Raw genomic sequence first — 18,913 nt, 5'->3', positions numbered from 1 at the left:
ATCCCTGACTTGGAGAGCGTTTTTTTGTAATATTTGGGTCACATTAACAAATTATAATATTTTTTAAGGCATTTATTTTTTATTTTTTTGATCATTTGTATAATATATAAATGATGTTGATCATCCAGGCCCTAATTAGTATTTTGTTAAATTTTATGGTTGAACACAGTTACGTCATGACCGTCGCCGAAAATGTAGTAAAAAAAAGCAGAATGTATAATTTATGTACTTTTTTGTACAATTTTGTACAAGTAAATAAGAATTCTGTACTGCATCATTGGAATTGAATTTTTCAATTTTTGGCAAAGAGAGTGTGTGGAAATGTTTCTCCACTTCGCATTTTTTCTGGTGGGTTGCACACAACTGTACAAAAAAATACATATCATGTCAATGTTTATTATTAAGAGGATGAACTGGTACCCCTCGTTTGTTATTTCCGTCTTACAAATGTACAACATAGCAAAAACTTTTTAAAACAACATTACTCCCTCTGTATTCATAGAAGAATTACCAAAGTTCCACAACTCTTAGGGAAAAAAAATTAGTGAAATCCAGTGTTCGAAAAAAACGATTTTGGTTTTTAGTGTAACTCTAAAAAAAATGATTATAGATACATGCAATTTTTACTGAGTGTTAGCATTTTCTATACACCATACAATTTTCAAAGTATTTTAAGTTGTGTTGAACTAACTATTAATTGGCATTTTTGTACATTATTTTTTTTTTCATTTAATGTTCATAAAAAAATTATCACTCTATCAAAAACTTGAAAATGTACCTAATAGGTACAAAGTACCTCATAAATTGTTGTTAGAGGAAATTTAAAAAAACTGATCGTAAATGTATCATAATTGTTTATGAGCGTTTTAATTTAGAATTTTAACAAAATTCTTGAAAATCACGAAAATCAGCAAATTATATTTTATATCTTTGACTTCAAAATTTAATACAAGATTCTTTATAAGTTTGTCTAAATTTATGAAAAATTTCCACTGGAAAGTCAAATTAAATTTTTATGACCATTTTAGGTTGAAATTTTTAAAATATTGGATATTACTTAGATATATTTTGTAGCGATTTTCTTATTTTATTGTTATTTAAAAGCGAATAACTGCGTAGACATTTAAAATTTACACCATAATATGTTTATTTCATTAATTCATGTACTTGATGAAATTTTCAAAATATTTTGACTTGTCTTAAGATGTTGGCAGACATTTTCAATTTTTTTTTTCTATACATGTTAATAAAATTGTATTGGTTAGGTCAAAAACCATGGAAGCTTAATACAAAACTCTTGAATATTGTTTTAATATCAATTAAAAAATATTAAAAATACATAGAAAAAAACATTTTGCAGTCTTACACAAGTATTTAGTATGTATAATATTTTTCCAGCATCACAGATAATTTAAGAAAATTATTATGAATAGTATTAATTCAAGTTACAAGCACCGTTTTAATAATAAGTAATAACAATAAAAAAATATTGAAAGGGCCGGGGACGGACAATAATAGGCCGTGCGCCCGGTTACCAAAGTACTTCGCGCTTACTGCGTATTACACTAACCCACCGACCGACCTGTGTAAATTTGTGTAAATTGTCTATAGCTCAACTAGAGTTAGTGGTGTGTGAGTGTGTATATGTATTTGTGTGTATACTTAAATCGAGGACGAATAGGTAACTCAAATATAAATATAATAAAAAATATGATATAATAATATAAAAAATAAGATACGGCCCTTTTGGCCCAACAAGTAAAAATGGAGTCTACGTCAATTGGTCGTATACAATTGGTCGTTGTAAAATTGGTCGTCTGAAATTGGTCGTTTTGTAAATTGATCGTTTTGTAAATTGGCCGTTTGGTAAATTGGCCGTTTGGTAAAATAGTCGTAGTATATTTTCGTCGCGAAACGTGAATACTGGTTAAAAACGTTATGTAGGTCAAATGGACAATAATCATTATAAAACGTTTTGCGATAATAAGTTGAATAATAGCGTGTGCAAATGAACAACTATCATTATTACAAGCTATATTATATTACGATAACAATTATTATCGGATGATCTTTATCTGAAATAAAAATAATGTTTCATTTATAGTGTATAATATTGTGTCTGTGTGCACGAATTTCAGTTGACTGTGATAGACGGTGTAGTCTAGTGCTAATAATTATATAAGTAGTTGGGTTAATAAAAAAAAAAAAATAATAACAATTAAGATGCCTCTAAATTTTGTTAAATGTTAAAGAGGAAAATATATGCTCGTGCATGATGGTTTTTTATATCGTTTTGAAAGTAAAAATGATAAAAAAACTATATGGAAATGTGTTGAAAATTTAAAAAAAAAATGTAAAGCCAGAATACATACAGATGAAAATTCCATTTTAAGTGATGTAACCAAGATATCACATGTTCATTTTCCCGATATTGCCAAAATCGAAGCGAAAAGAGCAATGGAAAATTTAAAGGAGCTTGCTAAGAAAACTGAACTAAGTACTCAATCTGTTGTAGCAACTGTTGCTTCAGAGGTAATATATACAATTTGTTTAAATAATAATTTAATTTTTCTAATATATTATTATTTATTATATTATACAACCTAATATAATTTTTAATATTTTTAGTTAAATACAGCAGTTTCTGGTCAAATGCCTGGCATACCGTTAATGAAAAGGACTATTCTGCGTGTAAGAGAACGTGAAAATGCAGCACCAGGTATACCGCAATCATTATATGATCTTGTTATCCCAGAAGAGTATAAAAAAACATCAGATGGTAAGTCATTTTTACTATTTGATTCTTTCGATCATGACCCGGATAACTGCGATAGATTTTTATTATTTTCAACGGAAGAAAATTTGCAAAAAATGTCCGAATGTGCAGATCATTGGTATGCAGATGGCACATTTTCATGTGCCCCATCTATTTTCAAACAATTGTATACTATCCATGGAATACAATGTTCAAATGTCTTACCTTCGGTTTATGCACTCTTACCAAATAAAAAAAAGAAAACATATATTCGTTTGTTGCAAAGTCTAAAAACATTAAACTGCAACTTAAAACCAAAAACGGTCATGTTAGATTTTGAAATTGGTGCAATGACTGCTTTCAAAAAAGAATTCAGTGATATCAAAATTCGTGGTTGTCATTTTCACTTTGCTCAATCTGTCTGGAGACACATTCAAGAATGTGGTCTATCTAAACAATATAAAGAAGATTCTACTTTCGCTTTTGAAATAAAAAAATTAAACGCCTTGGCATATGTTCCGGTTGATTATGTTGTTAGATATTTTGAATATTTAGTTGATACTCCTTTTTACCGAGAACTGGAATCTGATTTATCGAGATTACTTGACTATTTTGAAGAAACGTGGGTTGGTAAAATGGACAGGAACGGGAAAAGGAAAAATCCAAAATTTTCAATTACAATTTGGAATTGCTATGCTGATGAATATAACCTTCCAAAAACTAATAATTCAGTAGAAGGATGGCATAATGGTTTTTCGTCCATATTAAATGCTATTCACCCTAACATTTGGAAATTTATAAGAGCCCTACAAAAAGAAGAAAAACTAAATCGTCTGAAAATGGTCCAATATTGCATTGGAGCAGAAACACCTAGAAAACGAAAGAAATATAATGACACCGCTGAGAGAATAAATACAATATGTAAAACATTTAATAATAGAACATTTGATGAATATATGTCTGGGATAGCTCATAACTTGTAATATTATTTTTTAAAACTTATAATTATTGTCACATATATTATTTTTACGCATATTATTTTTTAAAACTTATAATTATTGTCATATATATTATTTTTTAAAACTTATAATTATTATCATATATATTATTTTTACAAATATTATTTACATATTTGTTGCATATTATTATTATTTACACATATTATTTTGAAAACGACTAATTTACCAAACGGCTAATTTACCAAACGACCAATTCACCAAACGACCAATTTCAGACGACCAATTTTACCACGACCAATTTCATACGACAAATTGACTGTACCCCGTAAAAATGTATATTGTATAATAAAATGCCTAACCAAAATGCCTGTTCGGCAAAAGTATATAAACAGTAAATATTAAAAACTGTGTAGCCCTTATGGCCAAACAGAATAAAATATAGATATAATAAAATCTAATGAAAAAGAGTTATGGCGCCTTCTGACTCAATAACACAATAAGTATAATATAAAACAGAACGCTATTAGAGCAGTAGCCTGATATATTTAATATAGAAAAGAAAAGCCCTTCGGGCCCCACAATAATAAAAAATATATAGCTCTTTTGGCTCAACAGAATAAATGTTAACAATACCTAATAATGTGATAACAATAAAAAATAACTCACGGCATGTCGGTGCACTGCTGACCAGCTGCTACCTATGCCTATAATACACTAAATAAAGTTCACACAAAATAAAGTACACAATTACAACGATACCTATAAATGAATAATTATGCTGCTGAGTATAATAAAGCTAATATTAATAATATTATATGTGAGCGTGGCGATTCGCGCACACATCGTATATAAAATAACAACAAGATATGGCGATTAGCTCCCACGTAATAAAATATAAAGGGTATAACAATATAAAAGTAAAGTTGCAAATTAGCACCATGTACACCAAAGAAATATAATACAAAATATTATATAATAATATAAAAAATAAGATGCGGCCCTTTTGGCCCAACAAGTAAAAATGTATAGTACAATTTGATAAAAAAAACAATATTGTTAACACGACGCAATGGACTATCTCACGGCGACGTACGGAGAAAGACAAAACTTGCGGCGGCCGTGTTAAGCTACGCGGACCGGCGAGCCGGCGGTAGCTGATAACGCGCCGATACCTGATTTGCATAATATTATATAATTCACAAGACACAAAATATAATTAAAACAAAAATAAATATAAAAATAACGGCTGGTGCGCGCGAGTGTTTGTGTGTGTGTGTGTGTGTGTGTGTGTGTCAATCGGCTGTTCGTCTGTAGCCGCTAGTATTTTACATGATTATTTTACGCTACGGCGGCAACAAATATCTTAGACAGACATTGCGTTTCCTCTCAGAATCGTTTTTCATAAACAATGATATTATATCACTGAATTTAAATTTAATACCATCCATTACAGCCATCTTCTAGACACCTAATGTACATCAAAGCGACATCCCCTTTCCCGATTTTATGTCTGTAATTGTTTACATACAATGTACCTAAGCATTTTCGAGCATTTTGATCTCCAAAAACCAAATTTAACAATATTTATAGAAAAAAAAATAATAACAATTAAAAATTGAAATGTCTACGAATAAAAAGATTCAAAATATTTTATAAACTTATATCATATTTCAAAAATTATAAAATAAATATTTGGTGAAAATTTCAAGTATTTACGGTTATTCATTTTTTAATTACCACAAAATAAGAAAAATTTTCTGTGAGAACTCGTTAATTTAGGGCTTCAAATCCAATGTTGAAAAAATGTCAAGAAATATTTCATCTTTTATCTGCAGATTAAAATGTGTAAAGTCTCAGCATCCAACGACCCGGCAGGGTCGCTCTAAGTATAAAAAAAACGCCTTAAAATGAACGCATCGGCAATCACAACGCGCGACAACTGCCGGGTATAATTACAGGAAACATCGGAAATCAGGAAAAAAAATAGTTGTCCATGCATACCTAATTTCTTGTAGAATAATTTAGTTTAGCAATGCACCAATCTTATTGGAAATGTTCCGTAGAAGAGAATGCTGCACTATTTATCCGATCTGAACATTATAAATGGTGTTATAGCCAAATATATTATGAATTTTAATGGTAAAAAAGAAAATGTTATTCGATAATAACGTATAATAACAGGACACCGAGTTTTAACATTGAAAAATCGTCCTAATTTATGTCAATTCTTTGCCAACATCTACAGGGCAAACGGCTGAACATATAAAGTAGTATGAGGTATCAATCGATCAGAAATATTGTGCAGGTGAGAACAGAAGAATTTGCTAGCAGATTGGTTTGATAGTTTGTAAGTTATAAGCAAAAATGTTAAAGTACCTTTGAGACCGATTTTGCGTACGGAAGAGTTGGGATAAGCGATGAGTCGATGTACTACGACGATGCACGGACGATATTATTACTCCATGGTGACAGCTGACAATATTGCAAAAACAAACAACAAACCATTTCGTAATTTACAGTTTGCACTCGATTGTTCGCGACGTGTTTTGTCACAGCGCTCGCGGCGGCGGTGCTTTCAGTTAATAAGTAACGACTAACGGCTCGCGTATATATTCAATTAATGGAAAAAAATAATTAAAACCTTAAATGTTTAATATATAATAATGCATATATGACATTATAATATTTAATGATATCATTTTATAGCTATGTGTTTAAATTATATAGGAATAGATATATTATTATAATTTATGTTAAAATGCACTGCTTATAAATTGAACTTAGCTGGTGACATTATTTAAAACTCATGAGAATTCATTTCGTATTGAATATACAGGTTATCTTTGAAAATGAGTGATACTAATTAAGTGTTATATAAATTAATTGTTATAAATTACTAATTAAGTGCTATAATTTTAAAGTCACCAGCTAAGTTCAATTTATAAGCAGTGAATTTTAACATAAATTATAATAAATATCTATTCCTACATAGTTATAAAATGATATCACAATTTTTTGAGGTGGTTTTTTTTTTATACTGAGCGTTTTTTTACACGTAATTTGGCGTAGTGTTTTTGTTGGGATATATATATGTCGAAGCGGCTACCGAGTACCGACATCTGCAGCGTAATGACGTATAATTATTAATTATATTAATAATATTATGTATTTATACACAATTTAAACGCGCGCCTACCTACCGCACGCTTACTGCCACATGTAGTTTCCTTTGCGAACTGAATGGTTTTTAATTTTGATGAGTTTTTATTACTATAATATAATACTAATCCAACCGATTCGATTTGACCCTTCCATTCAGGGGGCTAGAAGAAAACCGCTAAAAACTACCATAGTGAAGTTATTAAGAGGACATAATAATATAATATAACATGAGGATTTTAATGGGCTTTTTATTATATTTTAATTTTAAAGAGAGTTATGAGCATTTTAAGTTGTTCAAACAATTTACAATTTTTAAATACTCATAACTCTCTTTAAAATTAAAATTTGATAAAAAGCCCACGAGAAACCCTCCGTAATAATCTTACCTTTAATTTTAATACGAGGTCATTTCACTCTAATTTTTAAGCTAACTGAGCTAAACGTGATCTGCTGAACGTAAAATTTGATATGTTACGCTCTTGTAAGACAGAGACAAACATGCGGATTAGCATCCTCTTAATTAATAATATTGAAAAAATCAAATTTATTAAAGCCTATGCGGCGCGGCACTCGCTAGTCGCTACGTCGATATCATTCACCATGTGTGTTTATCGCTCGCGACCGCCTGAAAAATGTGCAGTAGGAGCTGCACAGTGCACACCATGGTCACATGTAATTGCCGATTCCCCCACTCTACAACCAAACGTATTTTACACGGATAGACGGTGTTCAGACGCAGCTGCACACCAAGCTACGTATATTAGTTACATAACTCAATTACATTTTAGGAGTATCATAATAATTGTCGTGTTTTTGTATTCTTAATACTAGTTGCCCGTGTATTATATAGGCAATATAGCTATATAAAAAAAACCCCTTTTACCCTATCAGAGGTCGAATTTTGAAAAATCCTTTCTTATTGTCCCTTTACATTGTTTAAGGATCCTCTGTACAAAATGTCAAGTCTCTAGACTCAGAGGTTTGGTCTGGGCGTTGAATAGGGGTGGCCTCCTATATGTATATAGATATCTTAGATTTTATTAGTTCAATTAAAAAATAATTCGTTAAATACCTATAACTGCATTAAAACAAATAAATAATTAATTTTTTTTTGGTCTTATTAGCTGAATTACCCGGCTTCGCCCGTGTGTAGCATGCATTTAAAAATGCAATTCTTAAATCAACACACATTGTTTTAAAGAAGAAAAAAATGTATATTATTACTTAATGCTTTCAAGTGCTAAATAGTAGTAGTAGCTGAATTATTAATAAAACAAAAATAATAATAATAATAATATTTACAAATGATTCTACTCATATTGTTATTAAAAAATGATTCTGTAGTAGTGTAGTTATAATTATAATTTGTATAGTTCAACACGTTTATCTAATATCGATAAGAAAAGTATTATTATTTTTCGATAGCGTAATTGGTATTATTTTTACCGACTTAACCTTTAAAAATCAAAATTTTGAAAAATCCTTCTTAGTAGAACTTGACATTATAATAATAAACTATCCACAAAATTATTTCAATTCGATAACTCAAATAAGGTGTAGCCCATAAGCGCAAAATATGACCTAAACGCAACCCAAAAGTGCAAAAATAAATAACCCACGAGCGCAAAAAAAATTACCTTTTTAATAACCCATAAATCAATTTTATAAAAAATGTGTATTTAATTAAAATCGTAATTATTATTAATATTAAATTAATCATTTACAGTGTGTCACAGTGATATTAAAATTGGTAATAAAAAATAAATTAAAAATAGTAAAAATAAAAAATATAATGTTGAGTATTATTTTGAATATATTATTTTAAAATTAAATTTGAAATTTGAAGCCCACTGTCTTCAAATATTCCAATCTGTAAATTTTTTTTCATTATACATGGTCCAAGTTTTTGTATTGGAGATCCAACCGTCGCGACGCGTTGCTGCAATATTTCGTGAAACGGGTTATATGCATGCAAAGCGTAGAGCAGGGCCGGCTCAATGTGGTAGCAAAATAGGCAGCCGCCTAGCGCGGCACTAGTGTGGGGGCGGCAAATTTCGAATGAACCAAAGTGATTTAATTATTATAATATCATGTAGTATGCTGAATTGTATGTTCATTGTTCAAAATATACAAAAATAAATGTGTAATAACTAATAATAATATACTATTGATACTTCGTTTACCGAGAACGTAACCAAATGTAGCTGTAGCACTTCACATTATTTTAACTATGCTTGTGTCGGTTGCATCTGGTGAACGGAGCTTTTCCAAATTAAAAATAATTAAAAACTATTTGAGGTCTTCTATGAATCAAGAAAGGTTAAGTGATCTTGCTACAATTCCTATTGAAAAGAAATAATGGAAAACCTGGAGTTTAAAAATTTACCGACTGATTTTGCCCAAGAAAACGCTCTCAAAATTAATTTCATTTAATATATTTTTAATTGTGTAGTTACATATTTTTTAATGTTTAATTTAATACATATTGTTGATCTATGAAAATGATACTGAATGAGTGACGATGGTCAAAAATATTACTTGTTCTATTTCATACCTAACATTTATATTAATTTTATTATTATTATTTCATATTTTGTAAAGAAAACTGAGGTCAGTCAAAACATTTTTTTTTTAAACAAAACAAGGGTTTATAGTTAAAAATAAATGTCCATATTTTATTCAACCCCCTCCGCTCAAAAAAATTAACTATTGCATATAGGGCAGCGTAAATTAGATTTGCCTAGAGCGGCAAAAGACCTACGGCCGGCCCTGGCGTAGAGCGTCAAGCGTTAGGTCAGTAAAATATTGTACTTATCAGTTTATACAATTCATTTTGCGCTTTTGAGTTATCGAAAAAAAAGGTCGATTTGCGCTTTTGGGCTTCACCGCTCAAATAGGTTCGGCTCTGCTTTGATTTTGCTAAAGTACACTTTCCTTCATATATAAAAGATTATTTATTTATTGTCATTATTATTATTATTTTATACTTTGCTCTAATATCAATTTAACTATATTATTTGTCGAGCCAGAAGTACTATATATACATACCCGTGTATTATTTTATATTAAATTGTGTATTATTGAAATACTTATACAATCATGCAACAAGCTACTTACCAGAAACCGTGTTACCATTTAAAAAAAAATATATTAGTTCAATTGTATACACGTGCATACACGCATTAATACACAAAAACACATAATAACACAACAAGCACTACATAGCCCACAGTAATTGCCCGGCGATCCCGACTACTTCTGTGCAAGCTATTACACCACAATTAGTCCTCCATATTTTTAAGACGTAGGTGTTAGTGGGTAAAGTTATAAATTGGTGTCCGGGTTCGCGTATTGCTATTATATTATGCTCTAGGCCCGTTCACATTGCCAGCTTTCCATATATGGAACAGTGATTCATGCCCTCTCATAATGTCGTATAGCAAGTTGGCTATCAAGTTGTTTTATAAATCTGTGGTTCACGAATCACGTTCGCCCACTAACTAAGATAGTATGAACTGAAAACGAACAGGCTTGCAGGTGACGGGGAGCCGGCCAGCTTAAGGTAACGAGTAAGATTGCGCTCGGGAAAATGGGGCAAGTGTGATAGTCAATAGTAGATAGCGCTAGATGATGCTCGTTTCCGGTCCATTTCACCTTAGTCCGCGGGTTCACTAGAGTTCAAACCAATCAAGGTTGATTGATATCGAAGTGGATTCAATCCACCTTGAACAAAATGTGGTTATAACACAATATAACCACCGCGCACCGCGGTTCTCCTCAACTGGCTTCGGGTACCGACGATTAAACCACTAGCTGCTCCACCGCGCGCCGTCTACCCTATCACGTCACCGATATTATATCAACTTGATTTATAACGGGGCCCGAACACCAGACCAAATGTCCACTGCACTCTGGCCATTGAAAACTTTTGTGTCTCTCACTAAAAACATATTTTGTTGCTATCTCTGTACCATGAACTACTACCACGGAATAAATTATTATTATTTATTATTTATTCTGTGCTACTGCTACGGTTTAAGATAGATATCTCAAAGACTTAAAAAGTGGGTATCAGTAAACAATTTTGTCGGGCATGCATTCTGAACCGAGTAGTGCTGATGTATAGTGTATATCACACCAAAAACACTTCGTTATAACTCCGTGTAAAAAAAAGCTAAGTTAAAAAAAAAAATTAATAATGATTAAAGCTTTAAAAGACGTGATATAATATGGAAATTAAGTAAAATGACATTTTATAATATAACAAATACCTATGATGACAAATAAGATCAATTGTAATGTTAAATACTTAGTCAACATATTATGTTTAACTATTTGGAAGGACGTAGAAGTATACTTAAATAAATACAATTAAGTTACCTCTACAGTATTTACAGTAATTAATAATGTATCAACAATATGTTGACTAAGTATTTAACATTACAATTGATCTTATTTGTCATCATAGGTATTTATTATATTATAAAATGTCATTTTACTTAATTTCCATATTATATCACGTCTTTTAAAGCTTTAATCAATATTACTTTTTTTTTTTTAACTTAGCTTTTTTTTACACGGAGTTATAACGAAGTGTTTTTGGTGTGATATCAACTATTTTTAATGTTGATGTGTTAATTATCTTGTATTCCATAATAATTATAACGCCAAATCTCTCTTACTACACGTAAAACGTTACGCAGTAATATAATAATATAAGTATGAACACGTCGCGAACAATCGAGTGCAAACTGTAAATTACGAAATGGTTTGTTGTTTGTTTTTGCAATATTGTCAGCTGTCACCATGGAGTAATAATATCGTCCGTGCATCGTCGTAGTACATCGACTCATCGCTTATCCCAACTCTTCCGTACGCAAAATCAGTCTTAAAAGTACTTTAACATTTTTGCTTGTAACTTACAAACTATCAAACCAATCTGCTAGCGAATTCTTCTGTTCTCACCTGCACAATATTTCTGATCGATTGATACCTAATACTACTCTTTATGTTCAGCCGTTTGCCCTGTAGATGTTGGCAAAGAATCGACATAAATTAGGACGATTTTTCAATGTTAAAACTCGGTGGTTCTTATATGTTAGTGGCTATTTCGCTATTTTTACTCCGTTTTTTTTTTACTTAGCTTCGCGCCACTACCGTCGCTCTGGATATTAATTTAACGAAATATTTTTTAATCGATTCACTTTCAAGAATCGTCCATCACTAGTAACTATCCTCTTTATTGTAAGCTGGCCTCATTCATTTTAAACTATAGGTCCATAGACCTTATTGTATATTTGTAATTTGTATATTGTATGTTTCCCAAGGCTTATAGAATCTATAAAGCCGATTGAATGTTCAACGCAAACATTTTATGTCATGACAAGATAATTTACAATACCAAAACTTTTTATCACTAATATATGATAATATATAGCAAGTTGGATTGATAAATATCTAAATTAGTCAATTCAACACGATAGTTGATGTATAGCAGGGGTGGGCTTTTGCCGAGTGGCGGCTCTAGCTACATTTCAAAATTACATCATACTGTTTTAAAGTTTATGGTCTATACTCTATAATCTATTTAACACCAATAAAAATGTATAATATTTTGAATGACCCTTAATAATTAATAGTAATAATAGTAATATATAGTGTACTGGAACTTGTCTTAGAGCTGAAACAATTATGTTCAAGTACATATTTATTTTTGGGGTAATTTTAAAATTAATTCAACGGCTTTAAACTCAAAATCAATTTTAATTTTTAAATTTTTAAATTTTTAAATTAAATTCAGTGATAAGAAGAATGAAGATTTGAGCAATTTGAAGTTAATCATTGGAAATTATCTTCTTGTAATTTGATAGCCGATAGGTATAATAATATCGTCCTGTTTAAGCTAAACACGTTGCGTATCGGAGATGCTTATCTGCGCAAGATGCTTATCTTCCTTTTATCCATTCACAACTTCCTCCGTGAATAATTAAATTATTATAATACTTTTTTTCATATTTTTCCGGTATTTAAATATTGGTCAGCCTATTGTCTTATATTTCATATGTTTTGTATTATCACTATTGTTTTTTTTATTCTTTCGTATTTTTATTCCACCCACGTCTTTTTGTCTTTTTTACCTTTTAAAGGTAAAAATTGTATTTTCGCTATTACAGCGGCCAAGAACTCTTTAGTGCGCTGTTGCAGCTGCGATAATAGACCCATAAACCAACGTTCAACACTGGTCGATTACTACAAATCGACGTGCTGTCAATAAGTGAGTTGTTTTCCTTTATATAATATATGAGCGATATTGTGTCCGCATCTTGTGAGAGTACGTCTCAACGTTGGGTTTCCACGAAGGGCATTGAGTCGAGTGCAGGGTCTCCTTGCAACCATCCGGTCCATTTGCACTTTGAGGTGTTTGCCCGGTCCGCCAGCACCCGTAATGGTGTGTGAGAGGCCGTCACGGTCGTCCAGCTACATCTTTCACTGGCAAGCTTCTCATAATTCCACTGCCTTATACTTAAGCTAGTTTTTAAGAATTATCACCCTTGATTGTGTACTCTCTACAATCATTGCACTAGACCGATCGGATGGTAGAGAAAAGCCCCTCCCCCAAACTTAAACGGCATCATCCTGTTCCTATGTTTAAACTTGTCTTCCTCATATTCCACACAACCAACAGTTCCTATCCCTGGTGTTGTCGTTGTAACAGTTTGTCAACGCTCCGTTGGTCAAGTGCGTTTGTTAGATTGCCTACCCAATACTAGTAGGCGTTAAATAGCACTCCGTGCATTAAAATTATTGGTCTGTTTTTTTTCGACCAGCCCTCTGTGTCAGGGACATACAAGTACCTTTATTACAAAATACAGAACAAATTGTTGAAAACGCTACACTTTATTATAATAATTTTGAATATCAATAGGTATATTAAGCATTTGGAAATATTATGGTAGATGCCCGTAGTCGATACTTCGATAGTCAATACACTACTTAGGTACTGTTAAATATGATTGAAAACAATTCGTATCGTAAATCGTAAAATATCGTCAATACTCATTATTGTCACTAACCATCCGGCTATAATCATGATTCTAATAATAAGCATTTACTTGCTACTTCAAAACATGTTGCAGGGCGATGGCATGTAATAATAGGTATGTTATAAAATATAAACTTATAACTAATATTATATCATTGTAATATATATATTATATATATACAGTCAAAACTCTTTATAACGAAACTCTTTACAACGAAAAACTCTATATAACGTAAACATTACATAATAATGGTTGGTTTGCTATATAACCCATTAGACAATTAATTCTCTATAACGTATTAGTCACTCTCAATAACGAAACAATATTTTATGTTTCATAATACAATTTACGTGTTATCGTATCCATTACATATATAAACTATAAAAATAATCGGCAATAATGCCGAATAAAAAAGTCCAAACTAAGATGACAGACTATTTTAAATAAAGTATAAATATGTATAGTATAAAAATTAAATTATATTTAATAAGTATGTATAATAATAATAATAATTTAATATAATACGTAAATATATATAAAATAATGTAAAAATAATGATGTGTTTGATATATAATATTACATAGGTACACATACCTTTATACATAAATAATTAAAATTTTGTTTTTTTTAAACCCTCTCTATTACGAAAACTCTCTATAACGAAAGAAATCTGTTGGTCCCTTCAGATTCGTTATAAAGAGTTTTGACTGTATATATATGTATTTTTGTTAGGCACTCTGAACAATTCCAATAATTCGACGGAATACAAATAACAATGAAACTTAAAAAACTAAAATACGAGTTATTTTTTTAGTTTATTATTGCATTGCTTTATTTTTAATAATCATAATCCAGCATAATAGCTCACAATTCACTACTCATTATAGTTGTACAATCACGCTAGTGCACTATTTTTTTTATTGTTTTCACCTTACATATACATTTGTATATTTATCAATATTCAATACTACTTTAAAGAATATAGTTATATAAATTTATATTTGTATTTACTTACAATATTTTTTAAATATTCACCATTTTTGAGAAACGGCGGTGATGATAAAAGTTTAGTCCCCTCCCCCTGTTGAGGAAATGATATACATCCCTCCTTGACAAAATAATGAGTATGCCACTGGTACGTACATTCCGTAGAAGGGAAAATTAGAAGGCAAAGTGTTATCTAGGTAACTTGTTTTATCATGGTGCCTAAATCTCATAGTATTATACATATATTTAATCTTTTATCCATGGTCCTATGTATAAACGTTAATATATTTATGCAAATCCATATAACATAATCATAATTATAATAATTTACCACCAGGTTCAAGGTGGTTCTTTAATTAATCTGCTAATTTTTAAAAATGTTAAGATGTCGAGAGTTCATAGGTATGAGCATATTTGTACTATTTTTACAGAGTATACGCTAATTCAGCAAATGTTAAATTTGCCATTTGGCAGTGTTGCTTATTGTGTCCTGGTAAGTACTTTTTCACATGAATAAAACTAATAGACCATAAATCTATTTAGATTAACATAAAAATAAACTCAACCTAAATTATCTACATATTTAATAGTTACAAGTAATCAAAATGTTTCTAGATAAAACAAAAATAAATATATAATCATTGTTTTTGATTGTATTAGATCGAAAAATGTATCTGTCATTCATGTAAGTATCATTTTGTATTTGTTATGATAATCCCAACAAAAACACTACGCCAAACTCCGTGTAAAAAAACGCTTAGTATAAAAAAAACCACCTCAAAAAGTTGTGATATCATTTTACAGCTATGTATTTAAACTATATAGGAATAGATATATTATTATAATTTACTTTAAAATTCACTGCTTATAAATTGAACTTAGCTGGTGACTTTAAAATTATAACACTTAATTCGTAATTTATAACAATTAATTTATATAACACTTAATTATTAGTATCATTCATTTTCAAAGATAACATGTATAGTGTATACTCAATACGAAATGAATTCTCATGAGTTTTAAATAATGTCACCAGCTAAGTTCAATTTATAAATAATGAATTTTAACATAAATTATAATAATATATCTATTCCTATATAATTTAAATACATAGCTATAAAAGGATATCACCACTTTTTGAGGTGGTTTTTTTTTTATATGAGCGGTTTTTTACATGGAGTTCGGCGTAGTGTTTTTGTTGGGATATCATTAATTTTTTTTATGTTATTACTGAATATATACGCGAGCCGTTACGTATTAAGGGGATTCGATACCGTCATTTTCTGTTTTTGTCTAACACACGCGTGACATAGTAATTTAGACGTGTTTATTGCCAAATAAACCAATTGAGCTAATGAAGTGATAAGAATTCTAAAAACAGATTTGAATTGGTCGTCAAGTCTACTTGAAATCGACTTTCTCACATTTATGATTTTTTGATTTTAACTTCTCCGAAAATTGAAATACAAAAATTTTTAAATGCTCTTTTTTAATATGACATTTTTAGGAATTTGGGGGATAATATCAAAAATGTGGGAAAGTCCATTTTAAGTAGACTTAACGACAAATTCAAATCTGTTTTTAGATTTATTATCACTTCATTAGATCAATTAGTATGTTTGGCAAAAAACACGTCTAAATTACTATGTCACCCGTGTGTTAGACAAAAACAGAAAATGACTGTATTGAATCCCCTTAACTGAAAACACCGCCGCCGGAAGCGCTGTGACAAAGCAGCGCGTACGGTCAGTGCGTGTGTGTATCTCCTGGCGGGAAACTTCATGCGGGCCGCAGGGAATATTATCGAAGAACATTTTCTTTTTTTACCATAAAAATTCAAAATATATTTGGCTATAACACCATTTATAATATTCAGATCGGATTAAAAAGTGCCGCATTCTCTTCTGGTAAACATTTCCAATAAGATTGGTGCATTGCCAAACTAAATTATTCTACAAGAAATTAGGTATGTTGTATGCATGGACAACTATTTTTTTTCGTGATTTCCGATGTTTCCTGTAATTATATCCGGCAGTTGTCGCGCGTTGTGATTGCCGATGCGTTCATTTTAAGGCGTTTTTATTATACTTAGCGCGACCCTGCCGGGCGGAGCAGTGTTATTGCGTTACATATTTCCACTATAGTACGGCCGGCGAAAAGCAAGCCCTGTCCGTTAAGTTCCAAGTGGTGTTTAAGCATAATCGCATATAATTGTGGAAGTCCTGATTAAATTCGACCACCAGGAGCATTGGTTTTGCGGCTCACTTTTTGCTGGCCGTACTATAGTGAGTCTGATTGTTCATTAAATCTCGTACAGTGCGTATTTTTCATTTACCGATGATTCCTGTTCGGGGAGCCAAATCTACAAGGGTGAGAGGGTAGTGGGTACCCGTCGTGTACTTGTTGCTGTATTGCATCCCAGGCGCCGACCACATGTGGTTACCACACCCACAAAGACACGGCAAGAAGGGATCCGAGCCTATTATACTACCTATATATTATACCATATATTTTTTTATTATTATTCTGTCGGGTTATTATTATTATTATTATTATTATTATTATTATTATTATTATTATAAATTTGCTTGTGGATACCTCGGTAATAAATAATCGAAGCAAGGGAGAACTTAAATAAATTAAATGTGGTATGATTATAAACGTTATTTTGAAGTAAATAAGGTGTATTGGAATCGTAAAAACTTGTAGCCACGTACAAAAATGTTGTAGTATTGTAATAATTTCAATGATCCGACAAATTTACTGTTTTTTATAAGATTATTATAACAGTCAAGCTTAATTTTATAGACCATAGCTTTTCATTAAAAAAATGTTGGTATGTGAAAAATGTTGAAATTGTAATATATAAAAATAATGAGTTTTTATTGTTGCAATTTAAGAATTTGAAGAGTACATAGTCTGCATAGGTATAGATATTTATTAGATATTAATCCGAGGGCAAATACTTGAAAATATACTTTATATTTTTCACGCTCAATGAATTATTAAAATGTAAATGTTTTGGAAACAATTTATTTTCCCTACTATTACTTATACCTAATAGTAAAATAAATTACTTTTATTTCAACAATATCATGTAATACTCTATAGGTTGACTGACTTTTAAAATGTTTAAATATACTTTAAGACTATATTTTCAAATTTTTTAGATTTTTTGTACTGCTTAAGGAGTGTCTTATGAAGATACAAACTTCTCTTTTTCAAATAAGAATACCAATATTCATCTTCAAATTAAACAGCAGATAATTTTTCTGAATTTTTTGACGTATCAAAATCAAAATTCTTACTAGTAATTTTTGAGTTATTTTACTTTGTGTTCTAAGGATAAAAGGTCCATAATAACGAGGTTATAAGATATGGAGGCAATGGTGATTTGAACACTGTAGTCATTAGTATTAATCTATCGATATAAATAATTTGTAAAAATATAGACCAGGTATTTATACTAGGTTTAATTTTACGTCTATTTTATATTTGTTTAAGACCAGTTTTAATAACTATTATAATAAATACAAACATTTTAATAACTAAGAAACCATTCATTCGATATTTGAACGTGGTACATCAACATTTTCAAAAAAATTAACATATTAACATAAAAACATAACATTTTATTATTTATATTATTAGCAATTGTTATTACTCCAACAACAATGTTTTGCAATGTACCTTGATATAGCGCTGTTTGTTTCCTCATTCTACGGTCGCTGGTTGTCACCCTAGTCATTGTTATGGTCGTCGACAACATCAAGCCATCAGGGCAACCTGTTATAAATAGTTATTATGTTGTATACAAATTCACGACCTGACGACAATGTCTTTCGCTCACCACCAACCCAACACCGGCCGCCGATTACAAATTACTCTTTCAAGGATGCTTTTTCAACAGATGTTATAGTACTATTCTGTGAAATATATATTTGGAGTAAATAGTAGTATGAAATAGCCGGTTCTGGACCCCCCCCCCCTCCCCCCCCCCCCCCCCC

The 18,913-nt window shown here is 30.6% G+C and overlaps 1 protein-coding gene across 1 annotated transcript; it reads left to right on the top strand.

Moving 5' to 3' along the window:
• The first annotated feature begins 2,107 nt into the window (after window positions 1–2,107).
• Window positions 2,108–3,831, top strand: LOC111030946. The gene is made up of 2 exons (XM_022310688.1): window positions 2,108–2,532; window positions 2,629–3,831. The coding sequence occupies exons 1-2, from the start codon at window positions 2,263–2,265 to the stop codon at window positions 3,736–3,738; spliced, it is 1,380 nt and encodes a 459-aa protein (XP_022166380.1). The 5' UTR covers window positions 2,108–2,262; the 3' UTR covers window positions 3,739–3,831.
• The last annotated feature ends 15,082 nt before the right edge of the window (window positions 3,832–18,913 follow it).

This window comes from Myzus persicae, unplaced genomic scaffold (genome assembly GCF_001856785.1).
Source record: "Myzus persicae strain clone G006 unplaced genomic scaffold, MPER_G0061.0, whole genome shotgun sequence".
Classification (NCBI taxonomy): domain Eukaryota; kingdom Metazoa; phylum Arthropoda; class Insecta; order Hemiptera; family Aphididae; genus Myzus; species Myzus persicae.
This window is presented reverse-complemented; position numbering and strand designations above follow the sequence as displayed.

Bases quoted from the DNA above. Each gene is read 5' to 3' on its own strand.
- LOC111030946 (XM_022310688.1), top strand. From the start codon at position 2,263: ATGCTCGTGCATGATGGTTTTTTATATCGTTTTGAAAGTAAAAATGAT. The intron at 2,533-2,628 runs GTAATATATACA...TAATATTTTTAG, and splicing joins TAGCAACTGTTGCTTCAGAG to TTAAATACAGCAGTTTCTGG.